This window comes from Hyaloscypha bicolor (assembly GCF_002865645.1).
Source record: "Hyaloscypha bicolor E unplaced genomic scaffold K444scaffold_86, whole genome shotgun sequence".
Lineage (NCBI taxonomy): Eukaryota > Fungi > Ascomycota > Leotiomycetes > Helotiales > Hyaloscyphaceae > Hyaloscypha > Hyaloscypha bicolor.
In genome coordinates, this window is record NW_020194588.1 from 164,822 (window position 1) to 192,656 (window position 27,835).

The following is a 27,835-nucleotide window of genomic DNA, read 5'->3' on the forward strand; positions in this document are numbered from 1 at the left end:
CTCAGGTGGGCTGCTCAGGTTACTCAGGCGAGTTGACTGAGCCGAGGGTGATTAGCGCCTGAGCTAGAGGTGCATTGGATGCCCCGCTATGTCGGCCCCCACGAGCGAGCCAGGCTATAGGGGGCATTTGCCATTGGCAGAAATGCCGAGCGCTTCCATGGCTCCAGGCTTGAGGCTCCAGGCTTGAGGCTCCAGCCTCACTTCTCAACCTTCCAACCTGCCGCTTTCCAAACAATCTACCCAGAGACAACACCTGTTTAACGACTGCCAGACCTCGCAAGAGGTTAGCGCCAAAATCGTCAGATGAGTAGCCATGGTAACCATCCTCCCAGCACCGGCTTCGTGAAATGTTTGACAAGGCTGCAGGCAAACGAAACTGCCAGAAGTGGGCATGACAGCCATTTTCTTGAAAATTCGACTCTCCAGGCTACCACTTTGTTTTCAGCCCAACTTCCTTCGGTTTACCCAGAACAAAGGGTGTCAACATGGTATGCGAAAGATACACAAGAAAGGTCAGAAGCCAGATTGAAACCCAGTACAGACCTTTTAATAAACGTGAACTTAGGGGTTTTGAATGTGCGAAAACGGCCTACCTTGAAGCCCGGACTCTATTCCGGCGCTCGTTAAACGATGAGGAATATAACCTGATCTTCCCACCCAAGACAATGACAATTCATGATGTAGAGGAGGCTGTTATTGCAGCCAGAGAGAAGTACCAGAATCGGTCGGGACAGTCGAAGGCTCGGAAATGGTTGGCAAATTGTTCCAAGAGGGTGATATACTATGGGGTCATTATGGATACTTTGTCTCAGCATCATCCGGAATACGTTTCCCTTGCTTGGGGAGCGCTCAAGTTCTTGTTCATTGTGAGCCAGTCACTGAGGCTAATCTTAAGCTAGCAGCTAACCTTTAAACTCGTAGGCCGTAATCAACCACGAAGACCTGCTGACGCAAATATCGAAGACTGTATCGAGGATAGCAGACGTCTTGCCTCGAGCTGAGCTTGCGTTGGGTTTGTACCAAACAGATCGCATGAATCGTGTCGTAGCACAACTGTATGTCCAAATAATGTGCTTCGTTCAGGATGCGGTCAAATAGTATAAGATAGGCAAGATTAAACATTCGCTTTCCCCAATTACCAGACCATACTCTTTAAGCTTCAAGGATATTGTTGAGGAAATCGCCGAAGCTTCTCGGAATATCGACAAGGAAGCAGCTGCAGCGTCGAGAGCTGAAATCAGAGGGCTTCATATGCAAGTCCTCCATCTCTCGGAAATATCAAAAAGTAGTTTGCTCTTCCGAGTTCATGACCTTGCGAGTAGCTCATTCGGTAATAGTGAACTTTGACCGTCAACTATCGATGTCTACAAATATATCGAATCATCTCGCAGGGCAAGCAGAGTGGATTCAGAGCTCGCAAATGGCACAAATCAGGTCGCTGAAAATCATCGCAGGCCTTCCAAGCTCGGTTGGATCCTTGGATTTCTGTCGCTCTCTTCGTAATCGACGAAAGACACCTGCTTTGATGGATGAGAACGAGATAGCAAAGCTGCAGTGGTGGTATAGTAGCCGGGAAGCACCGTCAACTCTGAACGCCCAAGCACGAAGGCTCCGAACTGGCTCAACAGATTTCGCAGTTGATTACGTGGATATCTTACGAGCAAACAGTATCCCCGTCGTATGGATCGTTCCTCACACCAATATTTTTGACGAGAAGGTTTGCTCTTTGAGCGACATTCTATTGGTATTGGTCATGCAAATTCTTGAAGTCAGCCCGCGAGTCCTGGCAGAAGGCAACTTTCCAGTGATGATTCCGCACTTCCAGGATATTGGGTCGCAGGAATCTGAGGCTGCGGAGCGCACTTTTGAGCTGTTGGCTCGATGTTTGGCGGGTATTTATCATCTGTACATCGTTGTTGACATGACTTTGATCAATGCCGTCGTCAACGATAACAGCACTCGCGCAAACGCATTTTTAATGCGACTTCGTCTGATGCTCTCTTCGAGACCGGGTGTTAAATTAGTGCTAGCTTCTTGGAGACCAGTTCGTGGTCTAAGTAACCAGGATTCGGAAAGTATCTATCAAATCAACATTCATGGTCGGCTTGCGGGTCTCTCAAAGCAGCGAGTAAATCGTTCAAGTCGTACTTTGGCAATTGGACAAACCGCTCTTCGGAGATTCCTCTATTAATATACATGAATTATCTCCACCGGTTATCCCTCGCCCATTGCTTATCAGAGTGACCACCTTGCACCTTCAGATACCGATCAAATTCCTTGGCAGTTGAGAGCGCTTGTTCAAGATGTGTCCAATCTAATCGCTCCTTTTGATGTAGCGCTAGCTGTCTAGCGGTAGTCATCGCATTCCTGATTTGCCTGCCGTTCATCTCCTCTTGAGCAAGCTCGTCAAGATGGTCTTCAAGTTCACCAATGTTCGCATTGGCACTAGAACTCTCTAGTATATTGATAAAATTCTTCCAAATCGCTTTGCGTGCCGAAGCTGTGTGATCCTCGTAATGCAAAGATACTTGAATTCGTGATTTGAATGCTTCATCAAAAATCCCAACCCTGTTACTAGTAAGGATGAGTATGCCGTCGTAGTATTCCAAGATGCGAAGAAAGACTGAGTATATATTAGCTAAGCACATAAATGTGTGGGGGGGTTATTACCGGAAACTAGACTGTTGCGTTCCAGATCAGCATAACCAGTTGTCCTTTCTTCAAGGAACACATCCGCTTCATCTAGAAATAGGACTGTGAAAGTCAGTTCAGAAACTTTTCTCGAGGACACAAGTGCTCTTGAAACTTACCGCAGTTCCATGTTTTTCCAAGGTAAAGGACGGTCTGCATATACTTCTCCACATCAGTTGCTTTCGTCCCAAGATCACCGCAAGTGACTCGGTATAACGGCTTCTCAGCAATTTCTGCCACACTTAAAGAACATCAACGTGGTTGGCATCACATCTTTCAACGCTGGGTCAAGGGACCAACCTTTCTGTTGATGATACTATTAGCAAGGGCTATCAAGTTCGCCATAAAGAGACTTACCAGCTGTTAGTGTCTTCCCGGTTCCTGGGCTTCCATGCAATAGCATAATGAGTCCTTGCCCTTCCCTTCAATGACATCTTCCATTCTTTCTGAGGAGATTCGGGCCTCCACAAGTGCTTTCACAAGTCCCTTGGTCCTCTTCCCTAGAACAAGTTGATCAAACGCTTTCTTATTCCATTGAATGGGATGGAGTTGTTCGATATAGAGCTTCACTATCAAGTGTCCATGTTAAAGAACGAAATATGCCACAGGGGTATTTACATACCCCATTTCTTATCTTATAGATCAAATGCGTGGACAACTGGCGGAAGCCAGAGAATCGACGAGTCATCTGGTGCAGCCTTGCGAGGGATGAATGGAGGCCAGGGGTCAAATTGCGGGACGATATGAGAAGGGTTTGGGGACTGAGGCTGATGCATCCTGAAGTAGGTAGACGTATCTATCATGAATCTTGCTTTGTGCTTTGACAAGGGGGTTAGTTAGTGCATCGAGAATGCCAAACATTACTTACATGGAGCCTCATTTTGGCGACGTCATGGCCAGAATAACATGTAAAATGTTGCCCTTTCATAGACCAGAACTTTTGCCCTCGTAGTCTCAGGTTCTCAAGAGTTTCGTGGTCGGCCATGGAGATGGGGAAAACACCAATGACACTCGAAGCAGAACCCGCAACTGATGGCGCATTCATCTTCAAGTGGGTTTCCCCTCTCCTGAGGAATGAACCATCGTATTCCCATGACCAGCAAAGGAGCTTCATATCCCCTTCATCGACCTCGAGCCATGATTTTATAACATAAGCGCGGTCCTGGGGTCCAGTACTATCGATTACAATGCTGTTCGGACGGTAAAGTTTTTCGACGTGTTCTTTGGTAATAATTCCAGTGTTGAATAGTCTTTCGGCTTCTTTATACTCATCTCTATAATGTTCATTAATGAATGATAGCAGTAGGGAAACATGCTCTTCCGTTTCGCCACCTGTCGTTGCCGCGAGATCCGATAGAAGAGCTCTGTGGTGATATAAGAATAAGTACGGCGCATGCATGTGTATTAGTCCAGGATCGTCTTTCGTGTCTTGTGGAGAGCATAGTGCAACTTGGTTGAGTGCCTTCTGCAAGATGTCAGACACAACTAGCAAGCGTTCCTTTCGACTGGAAATCCGGAAATTCTCTCTGTCCATAAAATTGTGCGCTGACATGTTAGACATAACACAACTATGCTCCTTAAAGAGAATAAAGGACAAATCCTTGTGTTGAGTGCAATATTGGTCGATATTAGTCACTCTTTTGTCCCCCCTGAGCCCGCTACTAGTACTTCTTCTGGTTGGTTCGTCCTCATAAATTGCGCGGTCATGACTATGAGACATACTGGCACAGAAAATTCGGTGGAGAATCTGAAATCGAACGGGCGGCTTTTCCACCGGTTTAGGCACCGGGGCCAACTTCTTTACACATTTGAGACAAGGTGGTCGCGGCTTCCTGGCTTTTTCCCCGAGGTGCACCACCTCACCGCGTAGTCGGGCAATTGTATCGAGTAGGTGCCCATATAATAGAGACTGAGTACTGTCATCAAATAGGTTACAACCAGCGTACTCCTCAATGGACCGACTTAAAATGCCCTCAAGATCTGGCAGACGGCTCGAGGCCTTTCCGTCCCGAGGTGCTTTTCTCTTGCTCTTGGCTGTGGTCCTGGAATCTTTTAATTTCATCATCTCCTACACTGCTTGTCAATATTACCACGAGCATTACTAAAACTACACCGGCTGGAAGTGGGAAAGAAATGAAGTTTACTTGAGGCAGTACCTTCAGCGTTGTTCTTGCATCCCATTTCTCGTACAACCTCAGATCCGGTAGGCTCGAAGAAATTTGGTTGAATCCAGGCGCCATGCCTGCAACTCTGCGCTTGTCCCTCGACACTAATGCGGACTTTCTTTCCCACAGTCTCTTTCGCCACTTATACTGCCTCCGAGAGTTATCCGAGTAATCTTCAGAGATGGGCGAATCATCAGAGTCATCGCTCGAGTATTCCGAGCCAGAACTTGTTCTCCCTTGAACCGCGTATGATCTCTCGGAGAACGCTATTTCTGGGACACTGTCTCCGCCTGACCAATCTGGAGGTGGTGGAGGTTGGGGTAGGTACTTGTGCCCAAGCCTGTCAGCCGGGTGTGCTCGATGAGCTTGAATATTGGCCCCCCAAGCTGGGTTGTATCGCGTGAAATGGTCGGGAGGATCGCAAGATCAGGCGTTCCCTCTGCAATAGGTAGATGTTGTGATGGAGACTGTGGACCTGCTATAACAGTGCAAAACTGTCAGTAAATTCCAATCCAGCGGAAGACCTTACCAGACATTCCTTGTGTTGGCCAGAGAGCGACTTCAGAGCTGTGTCTGAATGGAAGCATAATTTTCACACCTCTGGTAGACTCGGAGACGGCGCACAGAGGCTTCCTAATAATTGTGAAGCTGGAGCATTTGTCGTGGTAGAAGGAGAAGGCTACGTAGCGACGTGTGAGACGACTCCGAGTTTTGTGTCGTACTTGTTCAGCGGCTTGGAGTTGCGAGGCTGTGCGCTGCTCAGCCACCGAGCAGGCTGACCCACAGCACACATTACGGCTACACAGCGCCGAACCAATCGATGTAGGTGATAAGCAAGCCTCTCCTCCTTACTGACCCAGCATTTCTAATAGCCTGATAGATGTTCAAGTACCCGTCGGCAATTCCTCGCTTTGCTGGGGCCGACTTACACTAGCAAGTCGGACCCAGCAACTCCGACATTTGCGATAAAATATTAATTATTAAAATAGCCGCATAAGATATTGCAATAATAAAACTAGATTATTATATCCCCTAATTAAGTTTATAATTATATAATAGAGCTTTTGCGATATAAGAAAATTATAGTACAAATTATTAATTATGCAATTTGAAGCAGTTATATTAACTATACTCTCTAAAGAAATTAGTTTGCAGTTATTAACTAATTACTATATTTATTAATATTAAATTCCATTTTTTTTATTAGAACTAAGAGTCTATATATCTCCTTGCATTATCTGAGTATTAATAGCTTTAGTCTTATGCTTCTTGCCCCGTGGTATAGTAATTAATTTGGTAGTAAAATTAGTAACTAATTATTATAATAAAACGTTATTATTATATTATAATAATAATATATAGATAGATTCGAGGAAAAGGAGGTGTGGCACGGGTGGCCAAAGCTTAAATACAGTGAATGCGGTCACGTGAACCAACACGTGACCACTAGCACGCAGTTGCCATGCAATACTAATAGTCAAATTAAAAGTACCCACTAGCCAACTGCCCAAACCCCCATCCGCCCGCCCCAAAAAAATCGATTTTTAATCACACCTTTATTATAATTACAAATCCTTTAATATATTAATAAGACATAGTATTTTCAATATCCTAACAAGTATATATTTATTTTAATCTTGTAATACGGCTAGAATCGCCTATTAAAGTTGAATTTTTATTTTTTTGGTATATGCCCGGCTTACTAAAAATTATTGGGTGCGGCCGCATACCAAAAAATAAAAATCCAACTTTAATAGGCGATTCTAGCCGTATTACAAGATTAAAATAAATATATACTTGTTAGGATATTGAAAATACTATGTCTTATTAATATATTAAAGGATTTGTAATTATAATAAAGGTGTGATTAAAAATCGATTTTTTTGGGGCGGGCGGATGGGGGTTTGGGCAGTTGGCTAGTGGATACTTCTAATCATATTAAAAAATATTCTATTGCGCGATTATAGAGTCTACTATAGCTTATAATTATATATAAACAAAATCCTTATTAGTTGTATGGTTGTTTTTTAATCTAATAGAGACTAAAAAATCGATGTCGGGGTTGTTGGGATGTCGGAATTGGTGTCACTAGCGAGCATGGCGAGCTGGTCCGAACCGGGTGCGGAAATGCCTGCGAGTAACCTTACATCGTTACCTCGTCCGCTGGCTACGGAGCCGAAAAAGGAGCTTCGTTAGGTTTCGGAGGCGAGCTAGTCCTATATAGCCCGCTGCTCGTTGAGTGGTGCGCTTTACTTCTTACGATTACGCATACAGGCAGCTTGAAAGCACACAATGGTAGGACGGGATGGGTTCTGAATCCTACATAATAATCTTAATCCCGCTGTCTCAAACTGTACTTGGAGAAAATAAAGGAAATATTTGGCTAGACACCTCGTATACCTCAACGACGAAAGAGATCCTATAAGGTAGACAAAAGTTCCTGTCTCTCTTTTCTCAGTTCAACATTTCAACTCTCCTAGCAAAGCTTCTCCCCTTATCATTCAACTTGTTCTCAACGACGATAACCATGTACTTTTTTTTGTACTAGCTGGTCTTCTGGGCAGGCAAGTTGCTATAATCATCGCTGCTTGTCCCCCCTCTTCCGGTTTCATCTCTCGTATACTAGTAGTTTGTACTGCCCTCCCACTTTAAAATCATTTTTGTATTTGAATTTTTGAATTTTTGAATTGGCTTTATAAAGAGATATAGAGGACAGTGCATACCCGAATGTGGCACTGCATATGCGGAAATATAGAGTATAATGCCTAAAATGTCAGCGTATCACTTAGTCGGAAATCATTGTTTGTCAAGGAAATGTTAATTGAAGTCGAGAAATTGTTCAAGCTGCCAATTCCCGGAAGCAAGAGTCTTCAATAGGGATGTTTTGGGATTTTTCGGTAATTATTCCGGCGAAGTGAAGTTTGCCGGTACAGCCCGAGGACCACCATCTACGCTGCCATACCGTCACCGATACAATGCAGGTAACCAGGTTAATTCAGTCCTCTTAAAATGTAACATTCTCCGGTTCCTGCAAGCGCTTCACCCAAAACGCAGAGATCTGCCGGAGAAGTTGCTTCTAATTGGAGCGCATCGGGGGAGGACCGTTGATGCGGGGTCCCCCACCATTCAACCGAAAGCCGGATTGAGATATTTTGCTTGCGGAGGAAACCTCTCTTCCTGGCTTGGCTCACCGTCAAGTTCTAATATATAACTCAACTTCTACGTATGTAGTAAGTACCAAGATTCGTTTCAAGACATCTCACATTACAACTTGTTTCCCTCTCGTCTTCTCAATGTCAACCCGTTTTTCTCTCAAGCAGCTAACTCTGCCCTTCTTCTCACTTATAAATGTCACACATGAATCTCTCTCTCCAGGACTCAATAATGGTCTGGCCATTACGCCGCCGATGGGGTAGCCTTCCCGAACCGCTATCGATTCCAGAACTGACGAAAAGTGCAGATGGAACTCTTATAACCATTACTCGTGCTCCCCAAACGAGAGCATTATCCATGCAAACGCGCAAGCTCTCGTAGACCTGGGCCTGCAGCCTCTGGGTTATCATTATGTGACTGTAGATTGTGGATGGACTTTACCGGACAGAATCGCAGACGGTACCTTGACGTGGAATCCAGCAAGATTTCCTAGTGGTTATCCTGCCTTGGGAAATTTTATCCATGGTCTTGGTTTGGGGTTTGGGGTCTATCAAGATGCTGGAATTCAAACCTGTATGACTGGATCACCCACTCAAGTCGGTAGCTTATGTATGTACCTGGATATCTTTTTAGAACAACGAAATGCTGATCTCATTCAGTTCATGAACGCATCGACGCGGAGACATTTGCTGCATGGGGAGCAGATTTGTTGAAGTGTCAGAGCCCCACCATTGTGCACTCCGAGAGCTAACCTCCTTAGATGACGACTGCTATTCAGAAGCAGCAACTGGATATCCAAACGTTGACTACACACCCGCCGTGTCGCCGTCCGGCCGTTACGCTAACATGACCGCCGCTATTTTGGCAACTAACCGTCCAATACTCTTCCAGATTTGTGATTGGGGAGTCGACTTTCCTGCATTGTGGGCTCCCGCACTGGGTAACTCATGGCGTGTCACGAACGATATCATCCCAGCTTTTCGCACGATCCCTCGAATTCTGAATCAAGTGGTTCCTCAGACAGATTTTGCTGGACCGGGACATTGGCTGGATCTTGACATGCTCGAGGTTGGAAATGGCGTGTTCACGATTCCCGAGGAACAAACGCACTTCTCGCTCTGGGCAATTTTGAAGAGTCCATTGGTCATTGGAGCAGCCTTAAAAGATACTTACAGCAGTATTTCGCAGGCTTCCTTGGCAATACTGAAGAACAAGGACATCATCGGTTATAACCAAGACAGTCTGGGTGTTGCAGCTAGCTTCAGAAGAAGATGGACGGAAGCGGGCTACGAACTTTGGGCTGGCCCACTAAGTGGAAATAGAATGGTTGTCGCTCTCATAAACCTTCAAAATACCGATAGAAGTTTGACATTAGATCTTCCTGATGTTGGGGTCCAAAAGGCTGGATTGGTCAAAGATATTTGGAATGGAGTCACGGTCGCGAATGCTCTCACCTCATACACGGCTCTGGTAAAAGCACATGGAACGCTTCTATTGGAACTAGGTGAGATGGTCAGTGCAGGATCTTATGACTCCTCCAATGCTGTCACAGTGGGGTAAGTCTAATGGAGTTTGACGATATACAAATGCTGACTGGGACAGGCAAACCACAACATTTGGCAAGATCTTTGGTTCTACCACAAGCCAAAACTACTCTGCTCTTCTCAGCTTCAAAGATAAACAGACGGCAGCTTCCGTGGTTGTGAATGGGAACCCTTACACATTAACCGATTCTTCATACCTGACCGTTCCTCTTTCTCTCAACGCCACGAACAACAATACTATCATCATAACCTCACCTATTCCTCCAACTTCGCTTTCAATCACTCCTCCAAACTCAACTTTCTACCCGTCCACATCTTTCAAAGTGTCAGGATCCTCAATACTTACCACATGCCACACCGGCCTCTGCAAGCCCGTCGGGTCAAAAATCGGCTATTTGACACCTACCGGCTCCGCTTCACTCTCAATTCCTGCCCCATACAAGACCTCTTCTGGTTTGGCAGTAAGTAAGTATGTGGAAATCTATTTCTGCAATAACGAAATCGCCTTTCAAACCTCTTGGGATTATGGCACGAATACGCGGAACATGACGATTGCGGTTAATGGTGTGACGACCAGAGTCGAGCTGCCGTTGAGTGGAAGAAGCAGTGAGCTCTTTAGCCCAGGGTATGGTTGGGAAGATACAGGAGTATTTGGAGTGTTATTGGGGGGGTGGACTGATGGGAACAATAACGTTGTTGTGGGTAACGTTTACGGGAGTTCGGGTTTGGTGAATTACGGTGCTGATTTCGTGGGGCTGAGTGTTTATTGGTGAGGATTACGCAGACTCAGGCAGACCAGAGGGGCAATGGTGGGTGCAAGCCGTGTAGCCATATCTTTAAGGTTGCTGTCAAGCCCCATTTTAACATTGTATAGTTGAATCTATCTTTATATTTTTTGAAGTGTTGGGTTGAGTTCTCACCCCTATTTTGGTGCATGGACTTGAAGCATGCACCACTGGTGCGCTAAAGAGAGACGAGCAAAGCAAAGTTGAGGCATATGACCTTCGCACTCTCTTCGGCATCTTTGAAAAGACATATGGAATAAGAACGTCCAATCCAGGGGGTTCGACATCTACGGAGCAGCATGGAACACGATGCAGGAGGCACAACCGGGGTGGGGATGCTGTGTGTGGAATGAGGAAGCTGCCAAGTAACTGGGTCCCCCGAACCACCAGGGCCGAATCCCTGGAATTCCCAGTAATCGGTCCGTTATAGAACACCTGGAATCATCCTCCAGTAGAACCTCCCTCCTGTATTCAGCCCGCCTAGGGTATGCACAAAGTGGAACGTTTGCCTGCCCAACGTTCCCCAGATCCCCGTAGGTGGATATTCAAACCCCACACTTTGGTTTCACTCTCCCCGCAAACACTCACCTCGAATTTCAGGCTAGAAGACTCAGGTTTCAGACGGAAGGAGTATTAGTCGAGATGTAGTCAACCCTTATCAGACCAGAAACGAAGTAATTTACAGCCTCAAGTCACATTCTATTCTATAGAGGTGTGCGACCAGCCTCTGATCGCTGCCGAAAAGAAAGATCACCGCTGTTCTCGGGAGATGCCTCTCATCACAAGTGGAATTCCTAGCCGAGAATTAGAGTGCCGGAAGAGGTGTGAAATGAGTTCACTTAAAATCACCCAATATTTCGAAGTTTGTGGGGACGCCGCCAACTACAAAATTGTTGATAATCAGGAATTCAAATCCCGCGGGCCAGACTAGCCTATCATTACCATACGACACTTACGTGTTGAAAAGAAAAGCACCAATATCGTCCACCCCCTCAGCCGCATGAAAAGGAAAGCACAAGATACCAGACCCAGTTCTCACCCCCTACTTATAACAAGTAGCCACTGTCCACTTCAATATCCCCTACCTCGTCCACGCCCACGTCCCCGCGCCGCCATCGCAGCAGCCTGTCTCCTCCGCACCTCTTGCATCTGTTCCAACCTCCCTTGTGCATTCTTCCTCTGATTAACGGTTGTTTCCAGTCTCTGCGTCAAGTTCTGGAACTGCGTTGTTGCGCTGCGGAACCGATTCTCCCACATCGTGAGGTCGACGCGGAGTTTTTGCGCACCTGAAGAACACCAACTAATCAGCTTCGTCGTCTCATATCTGATCTACTTTCGCGAGAGTGGCAGTTCAGTGATTGGTAAGATGGGCGCGGAATGGAGCAAAGGAGAAAGAAGGAGAGCCGACCTGGCGTAGCCTGACTTTTGAGCCCGGCTTGGATGTTTCGCAACCGGTTGATCTGCACTTGACAATTCGCTCTAACGCGATCCACGCTTGTTCTCTCACTGGTGATGCGTCCAATACTAAGTTGGAGGTCTTGGACTGTGCGGGAGAGGACTTGGAGATCGGACATTGTGGCAGCCTTGCAGCCCTGGCTGGTTTGTGACACTCTAACGCTTGTGGAGATAGATTAAAATCAATGGATTGGGTGGAAGGAAGCAACACTTGATAGAAGAGACTCTACAATGGCTTCTGTTGATAGGCTTTTGATGAGAAAGGTAAGTGATGTTAAAGGAGGAACAAGTCGATGAGGATCAAGGTGGGCGCTTAATGGATGTTACGCAAACATGCACAGCCCCATTTGCAGTTAGGCACGGTCCCTCATGCATGAAAAAAACACCAGAAATAGCCGATTCTACGCGAATAAATAAGGGTAGTTGTGCCGGATAGTCAATCTAAAGTCATCTTTCGAGAGCCGGCAAGATATTGGAGCCCGAGCTAGAGATTATATCGACATGCTGAAATATAACCCCTTGAGAGTTGGTTGCAACATTTGGTAAGCATTTGTTTCAAGGAGTACGGCTGCGTCTTTCGCTATCGCATCGCGGTGGGAGGCACTAAGAAAGACAATCTTCAACTAGAGAGTCTTTTGCGCTGTTCATTTACAGCTAGAAGGTTCAAACACTTTACAGAAAGGCCAAATCGTCACATGTGGAGAGACAGAAAAGAAAAGGTTGACAGTCAATATTGTCCGTTATCTCTCACCTCTTGAACTCTGGCCTGCCTCACTTTCGCCTTCCAAATCTGGCTGGCCACAATGGAACTGCAATCACCGAGCACAGTGGAACCTCACCCGGCATCCCACGCTATCCTTCCCCCACCAGCCTTCTCCTTCGTGCCAAGTTCCTTAATTGTATTTCGCATGCCTGCATAAAGGAGTTATTTGTACCCGCAAATCCGAGCTATTCACCCACAAAGCATGAAGATAAAATGAATATCTTATCTAGCAACCCCAAAGCAGTATAAAGACAGAGAAGTCTACAGTTGAAACCCATCCTTCTTTCCCTTCTCTGAAATAACGCTAAAGTGATTCCTCCTGCCCTCGCTGGCATAGAATTGGTATAAACCTTAGCTACACCACCCCTCCCCCTCTCTCGAATTAAGGGAAACAGTGCCGCCGACGACTGAGAAATATAAAAGTAAACGCTCTGCACTATAAAATGAAGAAGAGTGACAGCTTGAGATTTCTGAGCCGGTTCAATCGAATTCCCGAAGCTTCCAATCGAGGTCAGACCTCGGAACTGGCATGGTGTGGGTTGCACATTGCGGCATGAAACTAACTGACAGGCGCAGCTTGTGTAAGAATAGAAGTGGAATTGATATATGGCAGTAGGACCTACTCATTTCTTCAGAACTGGATCTTACTTCGTCTTGACTTGAGACTAATTAGAGTGGAATGACAGCAATTTTCCATCCCGTAATTTCTTAGCCTGCAATCTCTATCCTCTTAGGAGGTCAAAGAACATTGAAGAACTCGGGGGGAGAATGTTGGGATGGGAGGCGGTGGGGAAGTTTGGGAAAGGGCCCAAGTACGGAAGGCTTAGAGCGCCTAGACAAGGGCCAAGAACGATTGAGGTCTTTCTGTTGGTTGCTCTCTAGTTTGGAGAGAAGGGGACCTTTATAGAGATATTGCTCTGCTGGGACTGCCGAGGCAAACAAAAGCAATCTGGATAGGGAGAAGGACACGGCACTTGCGCTATACTATGGGAAAGGAGGGAAAGGAAGGGGGGAGGCATGGGAATGGCCGGACTGCACGAAGAAAGTACGTGAATGCATGGATATAGAAGTACATAAATACACTCGTCTACCCAAACCCACCATCTCTCCTGCGCATCCCCATCCCTAAACCCAATAATCTTCTCAAAAATTTCCAGAAATCTACGCAACCTCCACCCATGTGCACCCCGGCTTATGCCAAAAGGAGGAGAGCAGAATCTACCCCGCCAAGAATAACCTCTGCATATTCCTCCCCCGCTCCCCGCTCACAGCATCGATCTTCACAGCAACAAGCACACACTCGATGCCCCCCTTCCCATTCCTTGCATTCTGCACCCTCAGTCTCCATTGCCCCGTCTTAACAACCCAGCTCTCTTTCTCCTCCCCACCCCCACTACTCATCTCCGTCCTCCTCCTCTTTCTCGACGGCTGACTGGGATGCAACAACCCACCGCCACCGTCTCCTTCATCCCCGGAGGTGGCCGCTGAGCGATTCCCGCAAATCGAGTCTTCAAGGCCCGAAGTATGGCCCCGCCATTCTCTCCCATCAAGCCGCACAAAGCTCTCCTCCCCAAGCACACACCTCACCCAATCCTCGCTAATCGGCGTATTCCCCGGGCTCGCCGGCTGACTGCTCGCCCCTCCCTTCTTCATCAGCAACCCTAATGGTTGACTCGTCGGCAGATTCAACTTTGTAGCAATGACCTCGAATAGTCTGCTCACTCTCGTTTTCCCGTCGCCGAAGAACTCGCAGCGCATACTTGATAAGTGTAAACGGGTACACTCGTCGCCGATCTCGAGCACGAGTTCGTACGCGCGGTCGTCGACGAAGGGGCGTGCGTAGTTCACCCAGCCTGATACCGGGGGAGGCGAGAAGGAGGGTGCGGATGAGGCTGTAGAGAGCTCGGGAGGGGGAGGCGTGGATAGGTCGCTGACGACGGAGATCCCGGATTGGCGGACGTCGTCTAGTCGTAAGGTGATTTCGTGCCGGTTGCGCGCGAGGTTGAATGTTATTGAATGTCTGATGAGTTTTTGCTCTAGGCCTTTTAGGTGGAAGTATTTGCAGTCCCGCAGAAGCTCGGCGCGGTGGTCTTCGTTTTTTATGTGCAGGGGGTAGCCGCGAAGTAGGTGCAGGATCTCGGCGAATGTGTCAGCGCTTCGGTTTGGGACTGCGGGCGGAATGATAGATGGGGGACGCAGTAGACCTTCCCGGTTCAGGCCTGGGAATACTTCGGTCGGCGTGCTGAAGAAGACGGCGAAGCCAAGGGAGAAGTAGTTGGGGCTGTTGCCCGGGTCGGAGAAGAGCTCGCGGGGGACTTGGAAGTCGCGTTGCCCAACGGAGATGAAGATGCTTTCTTCGTATAGCTGGGATATTAACCTTGGTACTGGACGTTGTCAGTTGGATCCTGGGTGTGAGGGTATGGGGGACGTACGACTGTAGAATTGCGCATCAGCGAAGAGCTTCACGAAGTGGCTACCATCTCGTGGCATAACGTGGTAGCCCTGTAGATGAAGGGAGATGTCCCTGAATGTCACGGGATCGCGGTCGATGTATAGGGTTCGTATGGCGTTTGAATCATCGCCGTTGTCTTCCGCTTGCTGCAACTGGCATTGAAAAAACTGGGAAAAGTATGAGGGTGCTCTAGGTTTGTCAGCCTTGCTTCCTTTCCCATCCCTCTCCCCCTTCTCATACATACCATCAGAACTAATACTCGCACCACTCAACCGGAATAACTCACTACCAATCTGAATCGGGAACACTCTCTCATGAGGCAAGATACTGGGAATATCCGTATTCCACTTCCTCGCCTTGGTGACGCTCTCTTCTCGCAAGATGCCCGGTGGATCTTGACAGCTGGCCCCGTCTTCTCGGGCAAAGATCCCGCCTTGCATGCCTTTGCTCGACGAGGCTCCGCCATTGCCTCCTCCACCTCCTGCGAGGCTACCACTGCCACTTCCGCCCCCGTTCACCATGATCTCCGTTTTCGCCACTCGCTCACGCTCGTCCTTAGTTAGACTCGAACTGGCTCTTCTTGGTCCTTGCGCGGCTGAAATCCTCCCGGCTGCGCCGCAGGTCCCGTGATCGTCTCAATCCGTCCCTCAATCCGCGCCTCAAGCTTCAGATGGATGTGGGCTAGCGCTCCCGCTTCTCATCATCGGAGATGCGTAAAAGGGATCGCGTTGTTTTGATGGGTATTGTGCGTGCTTACTTTTTGTGGAGGAGGAGAGTGTGATGGATTTTGAGCTGAGAGGTGATGTGTGGTCGCGGTGGCTACGCTGCGGACATGGATTGGTAAGTTTTTGGTCATTTTCCCAGTGAGCGCTAGGCTGGAACGGGACCGCTGGGCCAGGGGCTGGTCACGTGGATGTCAGCTGTGAGGCCTGTGAGAGCCCCCTCCCTGGATGATTTGGAGGCTTCTGGGATGAAAGAAGGGGAGAGTCCTGTAACCCAGTGTTTTCACCCATCCGATATTGCCTTCCTCCCATTACTGTGTTGTTGTCATCGAAAAGCTCATTGTCAGCTATGCCGTCCGAAAAACTTTGCCTCTCACCCACCACTCCAGTGCTCCTGTACAGTGTTTTCTTTCAATAGCTAAAGGAGCTGATGGGTGCAGGCAAATTTAAAAGAATGACTATGAACGTGGCCAGCATCCCTCATGATTTGATCTCCGAATTCGTCTCATTGTCAGTAGAAAGTTTCCCTTGGGAATCTTCCCTTTTATATCCTTTTCGCCGATGTTTTAAGCGGTTCAGTGCTGTAGGAAAGATGAATTAGTCTTACAGTTGTTGACGTTTATCAGCGTTTTCTGATAACGCACCATGCGAGCCTTGCCGCCTAGCAGAGGTGAAAATTTTCTATGCGCATTCAGCCTCACCTATGCATTGATCCCTCACTCCTTCCCAGCCTCAACCTGCCGCTTCACCTTGAAATCCTCCTTCGCCGGTCTCTCTCCAAAAACCGTACTCCCCACTCTCACCTCATCACTCCCCATCCCAATCGCGCCCTCAAAATCATCACTCATCCCCATGCTCAGCTCCAGTCTCCTCCCCTTCAACTCATCCCCTAATTCCCCTTCCAACCTATCCCTCTCCCCCCTCAAAGCGATGAAATCCTCATTCTCTTCTCCCTCCTTCGCCGCCTTGCTTCTCGCGATTGCGCCGATCGTCATGAGACCAAGGAGATTGAGATGTGGGCAGGAGGTCAGGATGTGCCGCGCGAGTGAGGTGGCTTCGGGGCCGGGTGTTACGCCGGATTTCGATTCTTCGCCCGAGGTGTTGATTTGGATGTGGATGTTGAGTGGGCCGAGGGTGATTGAGGAGGTGGAGGGTTGCGAGGAGGAAAGTTCAGCGCGGCCTTTGTCGAGTTGGGTTGCTTTCTTTTGGCTGTCGACCGAGGAGACGAGGAAGAGGTTGGGTATTGTGGAGGTGAGGGGTTTGCATTTATCTAGGCGTTTCGTGTTAGCAAAGGATGTCTTTCAGCAGCTTGTGAATTCGAAATGCCACAAACATATAATACACCATTGAACCATGGTTGTGCTCCAACTACAGGAGTGAGCGGGAAAATAATAGGTATAAAGTTTCCCGCGGCATGGCAAAGGCGGAAAAAAATAACCAAAGAATGGATGATGAGATGTTTGAGGCTGTGAATGGAGACTCGGCCTTATCACACTGCCACATTACTCATTGTTAGCAGCTGCCAAGTGTACCTGAGTGCCGAGTGCAGAACAGAATCAAAAGTAAGCAGCCGTTACCTGGAAGGGGCAAAGCCAAATTGCTATCGCTAGCTGTCTTCTATTGTCAAATCAAAGTGCTGTTGACTCTCTGGACGATTCCAACTTATTCAGTTGAATCTAGCTGACAACCAGTCGACGATTTCAAAGACCAGGCGGAACCAAATGAAAGTATGTTTGGCAAGGGGTGGATGCATGCAAATTAAGCATCTGAATTAAAATGAATCGTCCGACAGACTCCGTCCGACATCTTAGAGTAACTGACAAGATGAACCGCAGTTAAAATGGGAGGTTCCATGATCGCGATTGGTCTAGCAGCATGTCCCTTTCTGAAACACGAGGATTGATCATCCCAAGCGTGTGCAGTCTATGTCTCATGGATCTCCAACGTTGAATTGGCGAGGTGTGACATCAATTGTGCTTGGGTGACCTTTGAGGAAGACCTCCGTTGCTGCCTCCGAAGCCCCATCTTCGCTTGGAACGTTCTCTTTTAATGGGAGCCTCCGACCGGAAGAATAATCAGGCCGTCTTAGTGGGAAATATAGATAGAAATATCGCCAGTTGAATGAAACATTCAGACTTGAACTTACCAATCCAAACTTGAACGAACCATTTCAAACTGATACATCGTGCCAAGCTGAAGGACAGGTACAATGTACTCTCTTTCAACTGGGCACCCACAAAATTTCCCTCGGCCTTCGGACTTTGGCTGCTACACTTGTCTCTTTGACTTCAAAGGTGACCCCCACAACATCGCATCAATGCAACCCCATTATGCAGAACGGCCCGTTCCGAGGGGCAGACATGCAACAAAACCGAGACTTCTCAACGTCTTGAGGCGATCCCGCAAAAAGAAAGCATACGAAGTAGCCCCTCTTTTACGATGAGCAACAAAACTCTGCAGCCACCTCATGGTGGCGATCCTCATGGCTTTTCAAGCCCAGACCCGACATTCACCGGACACGTGACCTTGCCGCAATCACCCCAGCGAAAACGAAAGAGAACCAAAACAAAGCAAAGAGAAACGAGGTGGATGGAAGGGTCTTACTTGATTGCAACCCTCCAATAAAATGCCACCTAATGTCCCTCGGCAGGACCGCCGCCTTCTCCATCAATTCCTGCGCATAGTTCTCTCCAAAATGCAGCTGTTTGCTCTCTTGATACAGCGCTAGGATATCAGACGCAGGCTTCAGCTTCGAGACGGCCACTAATCTAACCTATTCTATCATCAGCTCCTTTCCCCGTTCCTCCTCGCACCATCGTCGAATCAGGTGACTGAGAAAGACCAACTCACATTTCTGCCGCCTGCAACAGCCTCAATGCGCTGTGTGACAGAGGAGATGGCGGAGGATAGCGCCTTCGCACGCGAGGGATCAACCTTCATGTCTACTTCTCCTTCCGCACTCATCTTGTGTTGCGTCTAGACTTGGGATGCAGATGTGCTCGCGTGTTTGGCTCGATCTGATGGTGATGGCTCAATCCGAATCAATCGGGTACCGTAGCGCCCAGCCTCAGCCCAGCGGAAGGGAAAGGGAAGGAAAGGTGAAAGTCTTGGCGGGCAAGTGGGGCGGGGCGGAGTGAAAAACTTCGATCGATTGACAGCACGAAAATAGAAAAGGGGTTTAGGTAACACGGGAGGGGAAATCTTCGCTGGTTTGCAGAAGAGTTTGCTGTGTAGCCTGTGTAGGAAGAATGCCGATGTAAGGCGCGGGCTGCAAAGATTGGTGGCTATTTTAGAAAATTATGGGCTGCGGGTCGAGGCTGGCTGCGCACATGCAAAGGAGTGCTGCGCTGCATCTTGCCATTCATTTTCAGCTCCACCAACTGCCAGGTATTTTCCAACACGAGATATTTAGGAAAGGCAACAAACATGCTTTGGAATTGGCAAACACCGTCTCTGAAATTTGATAGAAATGCAGATCCATCGCCGTCACATGTCATAAGTGTCACTCTTAAGCCCAAACTCTCCAATCGTTCATCCTCCACCTCCTCCTCCACCTCCAGCTCCTCCTGTGCGGTCTCAGCCCCTTGCTCGACGTGAAACGCGCCCGTCGACCAGTTCCCAGCCGAGCCCAGCCATCCCTCGCCTCCCATTGGCTGCCGAGGTTTCGCGTCCAGCGTACCTTGCAGAGCCCACGACCACGAAAGGAAACTTTGCTGACATATCCTCAAATCATCAAATCAGGAGTGGGGAAGCCAGGGACCAGAACACCCAACACAGCTGCGCGTTCGTTTGGCAGACAGTCAAGTCTCTCTCTTCTCCATCTTCTTGCAATCGAAGAGCTTTCCTTTCACTCGTTTCTGTTGCTTGGTCTCTTTGTGCGGAATTCAGAGGGAATCAATCGGGTGGCTTTGCTTTGCTTTGTTGGGACGAGACGGAACACGAGGACGACATCATAGACCAACACCCAAGAACGCTTGACGCGGATCCCCTATTCCTATTCACTACCTCGACCGTACGACTACCTTCTCGAGTCCATATACATACATTCACCTTCGTTCTGCAGGCACAACACAATTGATTCGACCAATTCCTCCTGCCTGTATCACCCTCCGAACCACATTCCATCCTCGACTCAACCCCTCCATACCTTCGAACAGCCTTCCCTGAAGGCATAGCTCCAACACCACCACCCCCATATGTCCTTGCGCAGCCCAAAAACACCCACCGACTTCTCGCGCCGCGGCTTCCAGCCCCTCCCCCAGAATAACTCCTCCAGCATGGGCACCCGCTATGAAAACGAGCCCGGCATCCCCCTCCAGCAAGTGTCCACCCTCGGCTCCTCGACCGGAGCCCGCAAGCCCGGCGAAGGCGTCATCTCCCCTCTTGACACAGAGCCCACCATACCGGACGACGAAAAGAAAGGCTTCTTCGCGCGCGGACCTGCCGGCCATCGAAAGTTAAAGAAGCTCAACAGCAAGCCCAAACGCATTGGCACAGATGGCGAGGAAGTCTCGGTCAATGGGCTTGGGCGCTTCTATAAAAAGATTGTCAATTTCTCGGTGGTGACGAGATACTTTGTGTATGTGCTGCCGGTGGCACTGTTGATTGCGGCGCCGATTGTGATCTATGCGGTCTTGAATCCGAGAGCGTTGTTGGGCAACACGGGTATCAGGGTTTATGTTTTCTTTACTTGGTTTGAGATTATCTGGCTCAGTATTTGGATCAGCAAGCTGGCTTCAAAGGCGGTGCCGTATGTGTTTATGTTCCTGTGCGGGGTCGTCTCCTCCGGTACACGAAAATATGCACTGGTGTTGAAGGCAGTGGAGATCCCATTGAGTTTGGTGGGTTGGTCTGTTACTTGTCTGGTCACCTTCACGGCCTTGATGCAGCCGGATATTAATACGGGACGGGGAACGGCTTCTAAGCATTGGGTCTCGGTCGTCAGGAATCTGCTGGTGCCAGCGTTCATTGCTACGCTGCTGTTACTGGGCGAGAAGATGATTGTGCAGTTCATCAGCATCAATTACCACCGCCGCTCTTTCGATGGCAGGATCAAGGAGTCCAAGAAGAATGTTCATCTTCTGGGCTTGCTGTACGACGCGAGCAGGACATTGTTCCCGATGTATTGCGATGAGTTCGTCGAAGAGGATTATGTGATTAGTGATAGCATTGAAGCTATGCTTGCGAAGAGCACGGGTCGGGCACTTGGACACAAGCGAAGCGGATCTGCCACTCCTTTACGGATCATTGGCGAAGTTGGCCGCATTGGAGATAAAGTCACTTCGATATTCGGCAACATCGCATCTGAGATTACCGGCAAGCAAGTCTTCAATCCTACCTCTGCACACTCGGTTGTCGTTGAGGCATTGGAGAAGACGAGATCTTCAGAGGCACTGGCGAAGAGGTTGTGGATGTCTTTCGTTGTGGAAGGCAAGGAAGCACTGTTCCAAGAAGATTTCGAAGAGGTTCTCGGCCCGGCAAGAAAGGACGATGCACAAGCTGCATTCGACGCTCTCGACAACGATGGAAACGGCGATATCAGCCTTGACGAGATGATCATGAAAGTTGTCGAGATCGGACGAGACAGGAAGGCCATCGCAGCCAGCATGCGGGATGTAGGACAAGCGATCGGCGTGTTGGATCAAGTGCTCATCGCTGTTCTATTCGTGATAGTTATCTTTATCTTTGGTATTTTCCCTTCCCCCTCCCCTTTTTCACACTAACAGTGTAAAGTCGCTTTCCAAGACACCAACTTCGTCACAACGCTCGCAACAGCCGGAACCACACTCTTGTCACTATCCTTCGTCTTCGCGGCCACCACTCAAGAATTCCTCGGCTCCTGCATATTCCTCTTCGTCAAGCATCCCTACGACGTCGGCGACCGCGTCGACATCGTCGGTCCCACCCAAGAATACCTGGTCGTCGAACAGATCTCCCTCCTCTTCACGGTCTTCAAGCGCATCGACAGCATGAAAATGGTGCAAGTGCCCAACATCGTGCTCAACAACCTCTGGATCGAGAACATCACGCGTTCCAAAGCGATGAAAGAACAACTTGAAATGTACATCTCTTTCGACACTTCTCTCGAAGACATCGAACTTCTCCGCAGCGAAATGGAAGCATTTGTCCGGCATCTAGAAAATTCACGCGACTTTCAAAGCGATATCATCCTCGAAGCGACCGGAATCGGCAATATGGATAAGTTACAATTGAAGGTTGAGATCCGCCACAAGTCCAACTGGCACAACGAAACCGTCCGGGCAGCCCGACGCAGCAAATTCATGTGCGCACTCGTCCTCGCCCTGCGAAAAGTACCCATCTACGCGCCCGGCGGTGGCGGCGAGCCGCTCGGCGGCCCCAACAACCCTTCGTATTCGGTCGCGGTGTCGGACGAGCTTGCTGCTGAAGCTCGCGAAAAGGCTAGCCAGGCGAAAGAAGCGAAGCGTCTCATCCCTTCCTCGTCCACAAAGCCGCAGGGCAAGTCAAGCGGAGCGGAGTTAGGGAGTAAGGAAGAGGAGAATGCGGCGGAGATGCTGAATCGACGACGCCCGTTGGATTCCGTTGGTGATACGGCGTGGACTGCACGCGATGATATCACGCTGGGCAGTAGGGAGGGGAGTATGGAGAGGCAGCGATCGAACGACATCGATACCCTGAAGCAAAGCCTCCTTAAACGCGAATCTACGCGAGGTCGTCGCAGACCGGGCGAAGTCCTGCCGCCGATGCCTAGCGCCGCGGGCCCAGGGGTAAGCGTCACGGGCCCGAGTCCGTCGAGGGAGAGGGCGGATAGCAGGACGACCTTCTTGGGTGGTGGTGGTGCCGGTGGGTATGGGGGCTCTGGACAGGGCAGGGAGGTCAGGCTGGATGAGGAGGCGGAGTTGGGTATCCACCCCACCAGCTCTACACAAAACAACAACCCTTACGCGAGCTACGGTGCGTATACACCGCAGCTGCAACAACCGCAACAGCCGACGGGGGGTTATAGCATGTACCCACAGGCTGCTCCGCAGCAGCAAGGGCAGAGGGTGAACCCGCTTGGTAGCCAACCAGTGGCAGGGCAGGCCCAGGGACGGAGGAGAGGGGAGAGTAATGCTGCTTTGGGGGCCAGGAGGCCGAGTCCGGGGTCCAGCGACTCGCAGCAATGAGCCACACAAGCAATCTTTCCTGATCTGGACTGAGGCGCCAGACGATCATACCTGGAATGTGTCTTTGGATATGGATTCATATCAGATGTCAGTCAGGGTAAGAAGACTCTGGCGTCCAGATTATTGGAGATTGAGATGGATAAATGAGATGAGATGAGATGAGAGATTTCCAATTCTTTTTTCTTCATGGAGATAACATCGCCGTCTGAGACGCTCGCCTTGCAAAATAGATTCACACACACATTATAGAAGAATAGAACGAAAATTCAATTGTACATGTCAAGTACTCACCTTGGCTTTCTCACATGTATAGTTCACAGACATGCTTCGTTTCGGGTTATTACCATTGTAATCTGCACCGAATCTGGACCTCTCTCAAGTCCGCTTCCGTCTTTTGACTTAAGCAATTGCTGCTCACTAACATGAGCCCGTTGGCAAAGGTTAGTATATTGCAGATTTGATTTAATAGTTATTTACGTCCAGCGGATAGCCAATTGAAAACTGACAATCCTTGGCCTCCCGAAGGGCATGGGGACGTGCTAAACTAGGGAATTATAGTACCTATAATACAACCGCAGAAAGCATTTCTAGTATAAGCGAACGTGCCGTGAGGCTGGTGACTGTAAACCTCCCACAGCCGGTTGGGGTGGCCACCAGAATATTGTAAGAGGAAGGAATATCCGCAAGATTGGCCCTATTAAAGAGCTTGAAGTGCGAGACCGAAAGGCCTAAAGTTCAGAGCTGAAGTAAGAACACAGCGAGTTTCATGGGCAGAGATATCCGTAACAAAAGAAAAGCAATATAGTCGCATAGTAGTTAAAGAAATCCCAAAACCAAGAATGCCCCTGAGGCCCAAATATAAAGTGTAGTCAAAAAGTAAAGCGGACGAAATTCCCTCCGGGGAGGGCACTACACTGATCCAAGAAAGGTATATTGCAGAAGAGTATCGGACGACTTTTAAAAATGTTGGAAAGAGGAAAGAAGAAGATTAGGTTTGTAAAGAAGACGGTTTGGTTATATTAAGCTATAATAATTCAGTTTAAATAAGAATTATAAAATAAAGCAAGTTCGAGGCGTTTCTGCTGCCGATTCCAACGGATTTGGTCGCTGTTTGACGCAGCCCCTTACTGTGCACAGACCAGCTGGTATCACCTTGTTGCCGCCCGCGCTTCGCAATCAGCAGGCAAACTCCCTGAAAGAGGCCAACCTTCACCCCTTCAATCCTCGCGATATCAAAAGTGGACCAATGCCGCATTTCGAGAGAGCACATCTTTGATCTTCCACTATATGCGCATCCTTTATCGCTCTTGTGAATCCCAGGCGAAGTGGGGAAGGGAACGCGATCGCCCAGCCTGACTCCGCTAATCCTGCGATAGAGCCTTCAGCAAGCCGTCAGAACTCGAATACACTACTTCCGAGACCATCCCTAGGTTCCCAGGACTCTATCCAAGCCAGTCCAGCTGCAAATCCATCAAAATCCTTCTCGATGAGCGGAGAGGAATTGCCGTCCGCTGTTAAGCTAATGATCGAAAAGGAAGTGGAGCGGAGAGCGGGGGAGTTAAGACGAGCCGGTTACCTTTGGACGGACATGGTATGCTATTAACCCCGCTAGTATATACATGAGGCTAATTGCCACCCAGCCACTCCACGAAAAGGCCTGGTTCGTTGTTTCGAATTGCATATTATTAGCTACCTTCGCGACGACCATCTGGCTTGGAATAAGTCAAAGACGCGCTGATGATGCCTCGGTTTCGATGGCACAGACGGCGGCGAACGCGAATACAATAGCGGAGCAATCTCTACAGCTTGCTAACAAGTCGGAGACATTAGCCATTGAGGCCCTGAGCCAGGCATCTGCTAATAACAACATTAGTGCTACGAACAATAATAATGTGGGGTACCAAGAGTGGTTGATGATCGAACAATACTGCGCGACTAATCCTTTGGTACGAAAAATCGAGCCCCCAGTTAGGAACAAACCTAAACATGCTAATTATTTCTGATTAAGTCGAACATCACATTTACGAATGCGACTGGAAATTATAATTGCAGCCAAATACTGAATACTAGTGTCAGTTTACCAGTCATTTGCAGTGATAGTGGAAACGGTGTTGATTTTTGCCCTCAAACACCAATTCCAACACCATCTCCTTCGGCACAGCCAGGTGGTTTTAGAAAAGGTTCATTAGTAGGCATTGTCGTTGGGGTTAGCCTACCAAGTGTTATTATTATACTGGCCTCCATATTATTCTGCTGGCGTCGTCGAAGGATGAATAACAGAATTCTGGGTAGCTCTGGCACTACCGAGATCTAAGGATCAGAGCATGCTTTGGGACCCAGAATTACGATTTAGTCATAGGAGGTATTTATTTTGTAAGCAGTTTCAAAGGATTAAAAGCTTATTCTCTTAACTCACCAAATCGCCTCAAAGATCATCGGATTTTTAATTTTTTATAGATTAAATCAAACTGTTCGTCATCCATATACATCTGTCATTCTCATAACATTTCAAGCACATGACATATTTGTGGCTGGCTGCTATACTCTGGTTCGAATTTCTGCCACTTCCCGTTTCCACAAACCATCTGTAACATTTCCCCGCCTCTAATTTTAGTCACGCCCAAATCTTGCCAAGAGGAATGTTTCAGGATAGTTGGGCTCACAGCCCCGGGTTCCTAGGATTAAAGCTTCTTTCGTATTGACGTTGTTTGTAAGTGCTACTTTCAGAATCATTGCTGACTACAATATAATACAAAATCCAGATGTGTATCTCATCGAGATTCACAAGTCAAGTGACCTTATACTCCATCAGACCCTTCACTTACAATTGTGACTTGAGGAACCGCTGTCAATTGGCTCGAATTCTTAAGGGTTATAGTTTTCGCCAGTGTGTCAAAGAATTAATCACATTAATCACATTAATCATGATTAGATTAGAATATGATTAACGTAATTCAGATTTTTTTTGATTAGATTAGAATAATTAATCAGATTAATCATGATTAATCTAATTAATACGTGAATAGAATATGATTAATGAGTTTTTTTTTTTTTTTTTTTTTTTCATGAATGGATTAGATTAATGGCCATTAATCTAATCTAATCTATTCATTTGACACACTGGTTTTCGCTCGGTCTGTCGGTTCATTAACTATATCCACCTAGATGTTCAGTTATGTTAAACCCTCCCGATGTACGGTACATTAATCACTGTGGCACATTGTTGAGGACCAGAGAATTTCTATGACATGGACAGTTCCCCAAAGGGCGAGCTTTTCGCGCGCCATCACCTCGAAGTTGCTCGATATCTCTCGGTTCCAATTCCTGCCCCACCCTCCGCGCCTGTCGCCTTACATTTTGCTTCCTCTCCAGTAAGCTCAATGGATTGGTGATCCTAACCTGTTGACCAATGAAGACAGTCAATAGAAATCCTTGGCAGACCATGCTTTCCAGGCAAAGAGACCCCTGGACAGATTCCCTTCTGCCCCAGTAAGTGCATGCATCGCGAAAGCTTGGCAGCAACACGCTGTCATAGCTTACTACCACTAGACAAAGAATGACAGGCCAATCCCCCCTACCCTGATTTCACTTAATATTCGTCTGGGCTCAGAGTTGTACTTCTTTTTTCCCAGCTATATCCTCTGCCCTGGAGGCTGGTTCTCATTGAACAAGCTCGTGTGTGAGGAGTGATCCCCCGCATATTACCTTACACCTTTTGGCCATCGGCTTCAACAATTCTTTTCATTGAAATCGATGAGAAACTTGCTCAATGTGAGGAGAGCTTTTCCTATCCGAATTTCGGTGGGTGCTTCTCGCCTGCATGCATTAGAATCTAGGCTCGGGGCCACGAGGTGGTTTGAGAAGGTTCTTGGAATGCCAAGTCGGACAGAACCTGGAGAACCCCACTCTATTGTCACTTCATGATTCGTTTTGGAGATTGTGCGAGGGACGGGCTTTAGTACCATAAAAACTACTTGCTAGAATGTCAAAAGTGAAAGAAATACAATACCAGTTCGGTGGCATTCCCGTCATCACCTGTTCCAATCTGCTAGACATAAATTCTGTTTACTCCGATTCCCACCAACGCATATCATCATGGTTCAACTATTGGCTTTGTTGTTGGTTTCAGCTCGACTGGCTTTCTGCCATGTTACTTCGGGGCGCACCAAACATGGCTTCATTGGATATGGAATTGATATGTACAAGCCGCCATGTGCGTTTTCGTGCCGTAGCATCATCTCAGGAGCAATGTTGAATTGCAGTGTCATGGAGGGGGGAGAAGATTCGATGGCCGGAATGGCTGGCATGGATATGGGGGCGGAGTTCACGACATCGCCCGAATGCTATGCTACCGACGACTCATTCCTTCAGACATTGGCATATTGCATGTCAACACATTGTTCCGGTGTCAGTGAATGGAAACTCGAGCAGTACTGGGTCATCAATGTTGCAGGTATCGAGCCTGGCTAACCAGATCCCAAGGAGTCATATGCAACGACGCTGTCCAGAGTGGCTAATGCACCAACGGAGATGTTCATGGGGGATGAGTTGAACAGAACAATGCTGATATCAGAGACTGACTACCGTATCAATTCCAAGACCCTCATCACTTTTGAAAATATCGAGTCGACCCATTATATAAGCTAAATAATAATACTAAATGAATAAGGCAAAAAATTAAAAATAAGGCTATTATAATATAGTTAATAGCTAATTTGCTAGAAAGGCTATAGCTAGAAAGCTTTATAGCCGCAATTTACTTATATAATTAAAGCTTCTTATATATATATAACTAGAAAATATTTAATAAAGTACTCGAATTATAATTCCGCAATTATTTCTATTAATATAACCCAAAACTTCTATTATAAATAATAGTTAATCTTAGATCTAATTAGAATAGAATTTATATATATAGTTCTAGAGTATATCTAATAATTAAGAATTATAAAATAAAATA

General features: G+C 47.8%; 10 protein-coding genes across 10 annotated transcripts; 6 read left to right on the forward strand and 4 right to left on the reverse strand.

Annotated features, from left to right (window-relative positions):
• Positions 1-485: 485 nt before the first annotated feature.
• On the forward strand, positions 486-2,191 carry K444DRAFT_590189 (uncharacterized protein; the record flags this gene model as incomplete). Its single annotated transcript, XM_024878142.1, has 3 exons — positions 486-866; positions 1,099-1,288; positions 1,320-2,191. The coding sequence occupies 3 exons, from the start codon at positions 486-488 to the stop codon at positions 2,189-2,191; spliced, it is 1,443 nt and encodes a 480-aa protein (XP_024736255.1).
• A 10-nt stretch (positions 2,192-2,201) lies between these two features.
• K444DRAFT_643443 (P-loop containing nucleoside triphosphate hydrolase protein) lies at positions 2,202-3,494 on the reverse strand (the record flags this gene model as incomplete). Its single annotated transcript, XM_024884860.1, has 6 exons — positions 2,202-2,623; positions 2,671-2,754; positions 2,811-2,924; positions 3,049-3,061; positions 3,124-3,255; positions 3,348-3,494. 6 exons carry the CDS (start codon positions 3,492-3,494, stop codon positions 2,202-2,204), a joined length of 912 nt encoding a protein of 303 aa, XP_024736256.1.
• K444DRAFT_410049 (uncharacterized protein) lies at positions 3,482-4,860 on the reverse strand. The gene has a single exon (XM_024872605.1). It carries the CDS (start codon positions 4,754-4,756, stop codon positions 3,524-3,526), a length of 1,233 nt encoding a protein of 410 aa, XP_024736257.1. The 5' UTR covers positions 4,757-4,860; the 3' UTR covers positions 3,482-3,523.
• Positions 4,861-5,307, forward strand: K444DRAFT_410028 (uncharacterized protein). The gene has a single exon (XM_024872604.1). The coding sequence runs from the start codon at positions 4,964-4,966 to the stop codon at positions 5,258-5,260; it is 297 nt and encodes a 98-aa protein (XP_024736258.1). The 5' UTR covers positions 4,861-4,963; the 3' UTR covers positions 5,261-5,307.
• A 2,788-nt stretch (positions 5,308-8,095) lies between these two features.
• On the forward strand, positions 8,096-10,410 carry K444DRAFT_652994 (carbohydrate-binding module family 35 protein). The gene is made up of 5 exons (XM_024885844.1): positions 8,096-8,268; positions 8,317-8,618; positions 8,669-8,725; positions 8,770-9,565; positions 9,612-10,410. Exons 1-5 carry the CDS (start codon positions 8,150-8,152, stop codon positions 10,324-10,326), a joined length of 1,989 nt encoding a protein of 662 aa, XP_024736259.1. The 5' UTR covers positions 8,096-8,149; the 3' UTR covers positions 10,327-10,410.
• A 3,364-nt stretch (positions 10,411-13,774) lies between these two features.
• Positions 13,775-15,448, reverse strand: K444DRAFT_530225 (uncharacterized protein; the record flags this gene model as incomplete). Its single annotated transcript, XM_024874886.1, has 3 exons — positions 13,775-14,940; positions 14,989-15,195; positions 15,253-15,448. The coding sequence occupies 3 exons, from the start codon at positions 15,446-15,448 to the stop codon at positions 13,775-13,777; spliced, it is 1,569 nt and encodes a 522-aa protein (XP_024736260.1).
• Positions 15,449-16,237: 789 nt separating this feature from the next.
• K444DRAFT_613332 (YggS family pyridoxal phosphate enzyme) lies at positions 16,238-18,907 on the reverse strand. Its single transcript, XM_024880324.1, has 3 exons — positions 18,581-18,907; positions 18,335-18,503; positions 16,238-17,000 (listed from the first exon to the last, which is right to left on the reverse strand). The coding sequence occupies exons 1-3, from the start codon at positions 18,692-18,694 to the stop codon at positions 16,447-16,449; spliced, it is 837 nt and encodes a 278-aa protein (XP_024736261.1). The 5' UTR covers positions 18,695-18,907; the 3' UTR covers positions 16,238-16,446.
• A 546-nt stretch (positions 18,908-19,453) lies between these two features.
• On the forward strand, positions 19,454-23,193 carry K444DRAFT_613334 (uncharacterized protein). The gene is made up of 2 exons (XM_024880325.1): positions 19,454-21,418; positions 21,464-23,193. Exons 1-2 carry the CDS (start codon positions 19,927-19,929, stop codon positions 22,873-22,875), a joined length of 2,904 nt encoding a protein of 967 aa, XP_024736262.1. The 5' UTR covers positions 19,454-19,926; the 3' UTR covers positions 22,876-23,193.
• An 829-nt stretch (positions 23,194-24,022) lies between these two features.
• K444DRAFT_613335 (uncharacterized protein) lies at positions 24,023-25,353 on the forward strand. The gene is made up of 3 exons (XM_024880326.1): positions 24,023-24,466; positions 24,516-24,821; positions 24,884-25,353. Exons 1-3 carry the CDS (start codon positions 24,362-24,364, stop codon positions 25,187-25,189), a joined length of 717 nt encoding a protein of 238 aa, XP_024736263.1. The 5' UTR covers positions 24,023-24,361; the 3' UTR covers positions 25,190-25,353.
• A 1,547-nt stretch (positions 25,354-26,900) lies between these two features.
• On the forward strand, positions 26,901-27,547 carry K444DRAFT_613336 (uncharacterized protein). The gene is made up of 2 exons (XM_024880327.1): positions 26,901-27,305; positions 27,358-27,547. Exons 1-2 carry the CDS (start codon positions 27,172-27,174, stop codon positions 27,425-27,427), a joined length of 204 nt encoding a protein of 67 aa, XP_024736264.1. The 5' UTR covers positions 26,901-27,171; the 3' UTR covers positions 27,428-27,547.
• Positions 27,548-27,835: the final 288 nt, after the last annotated feature.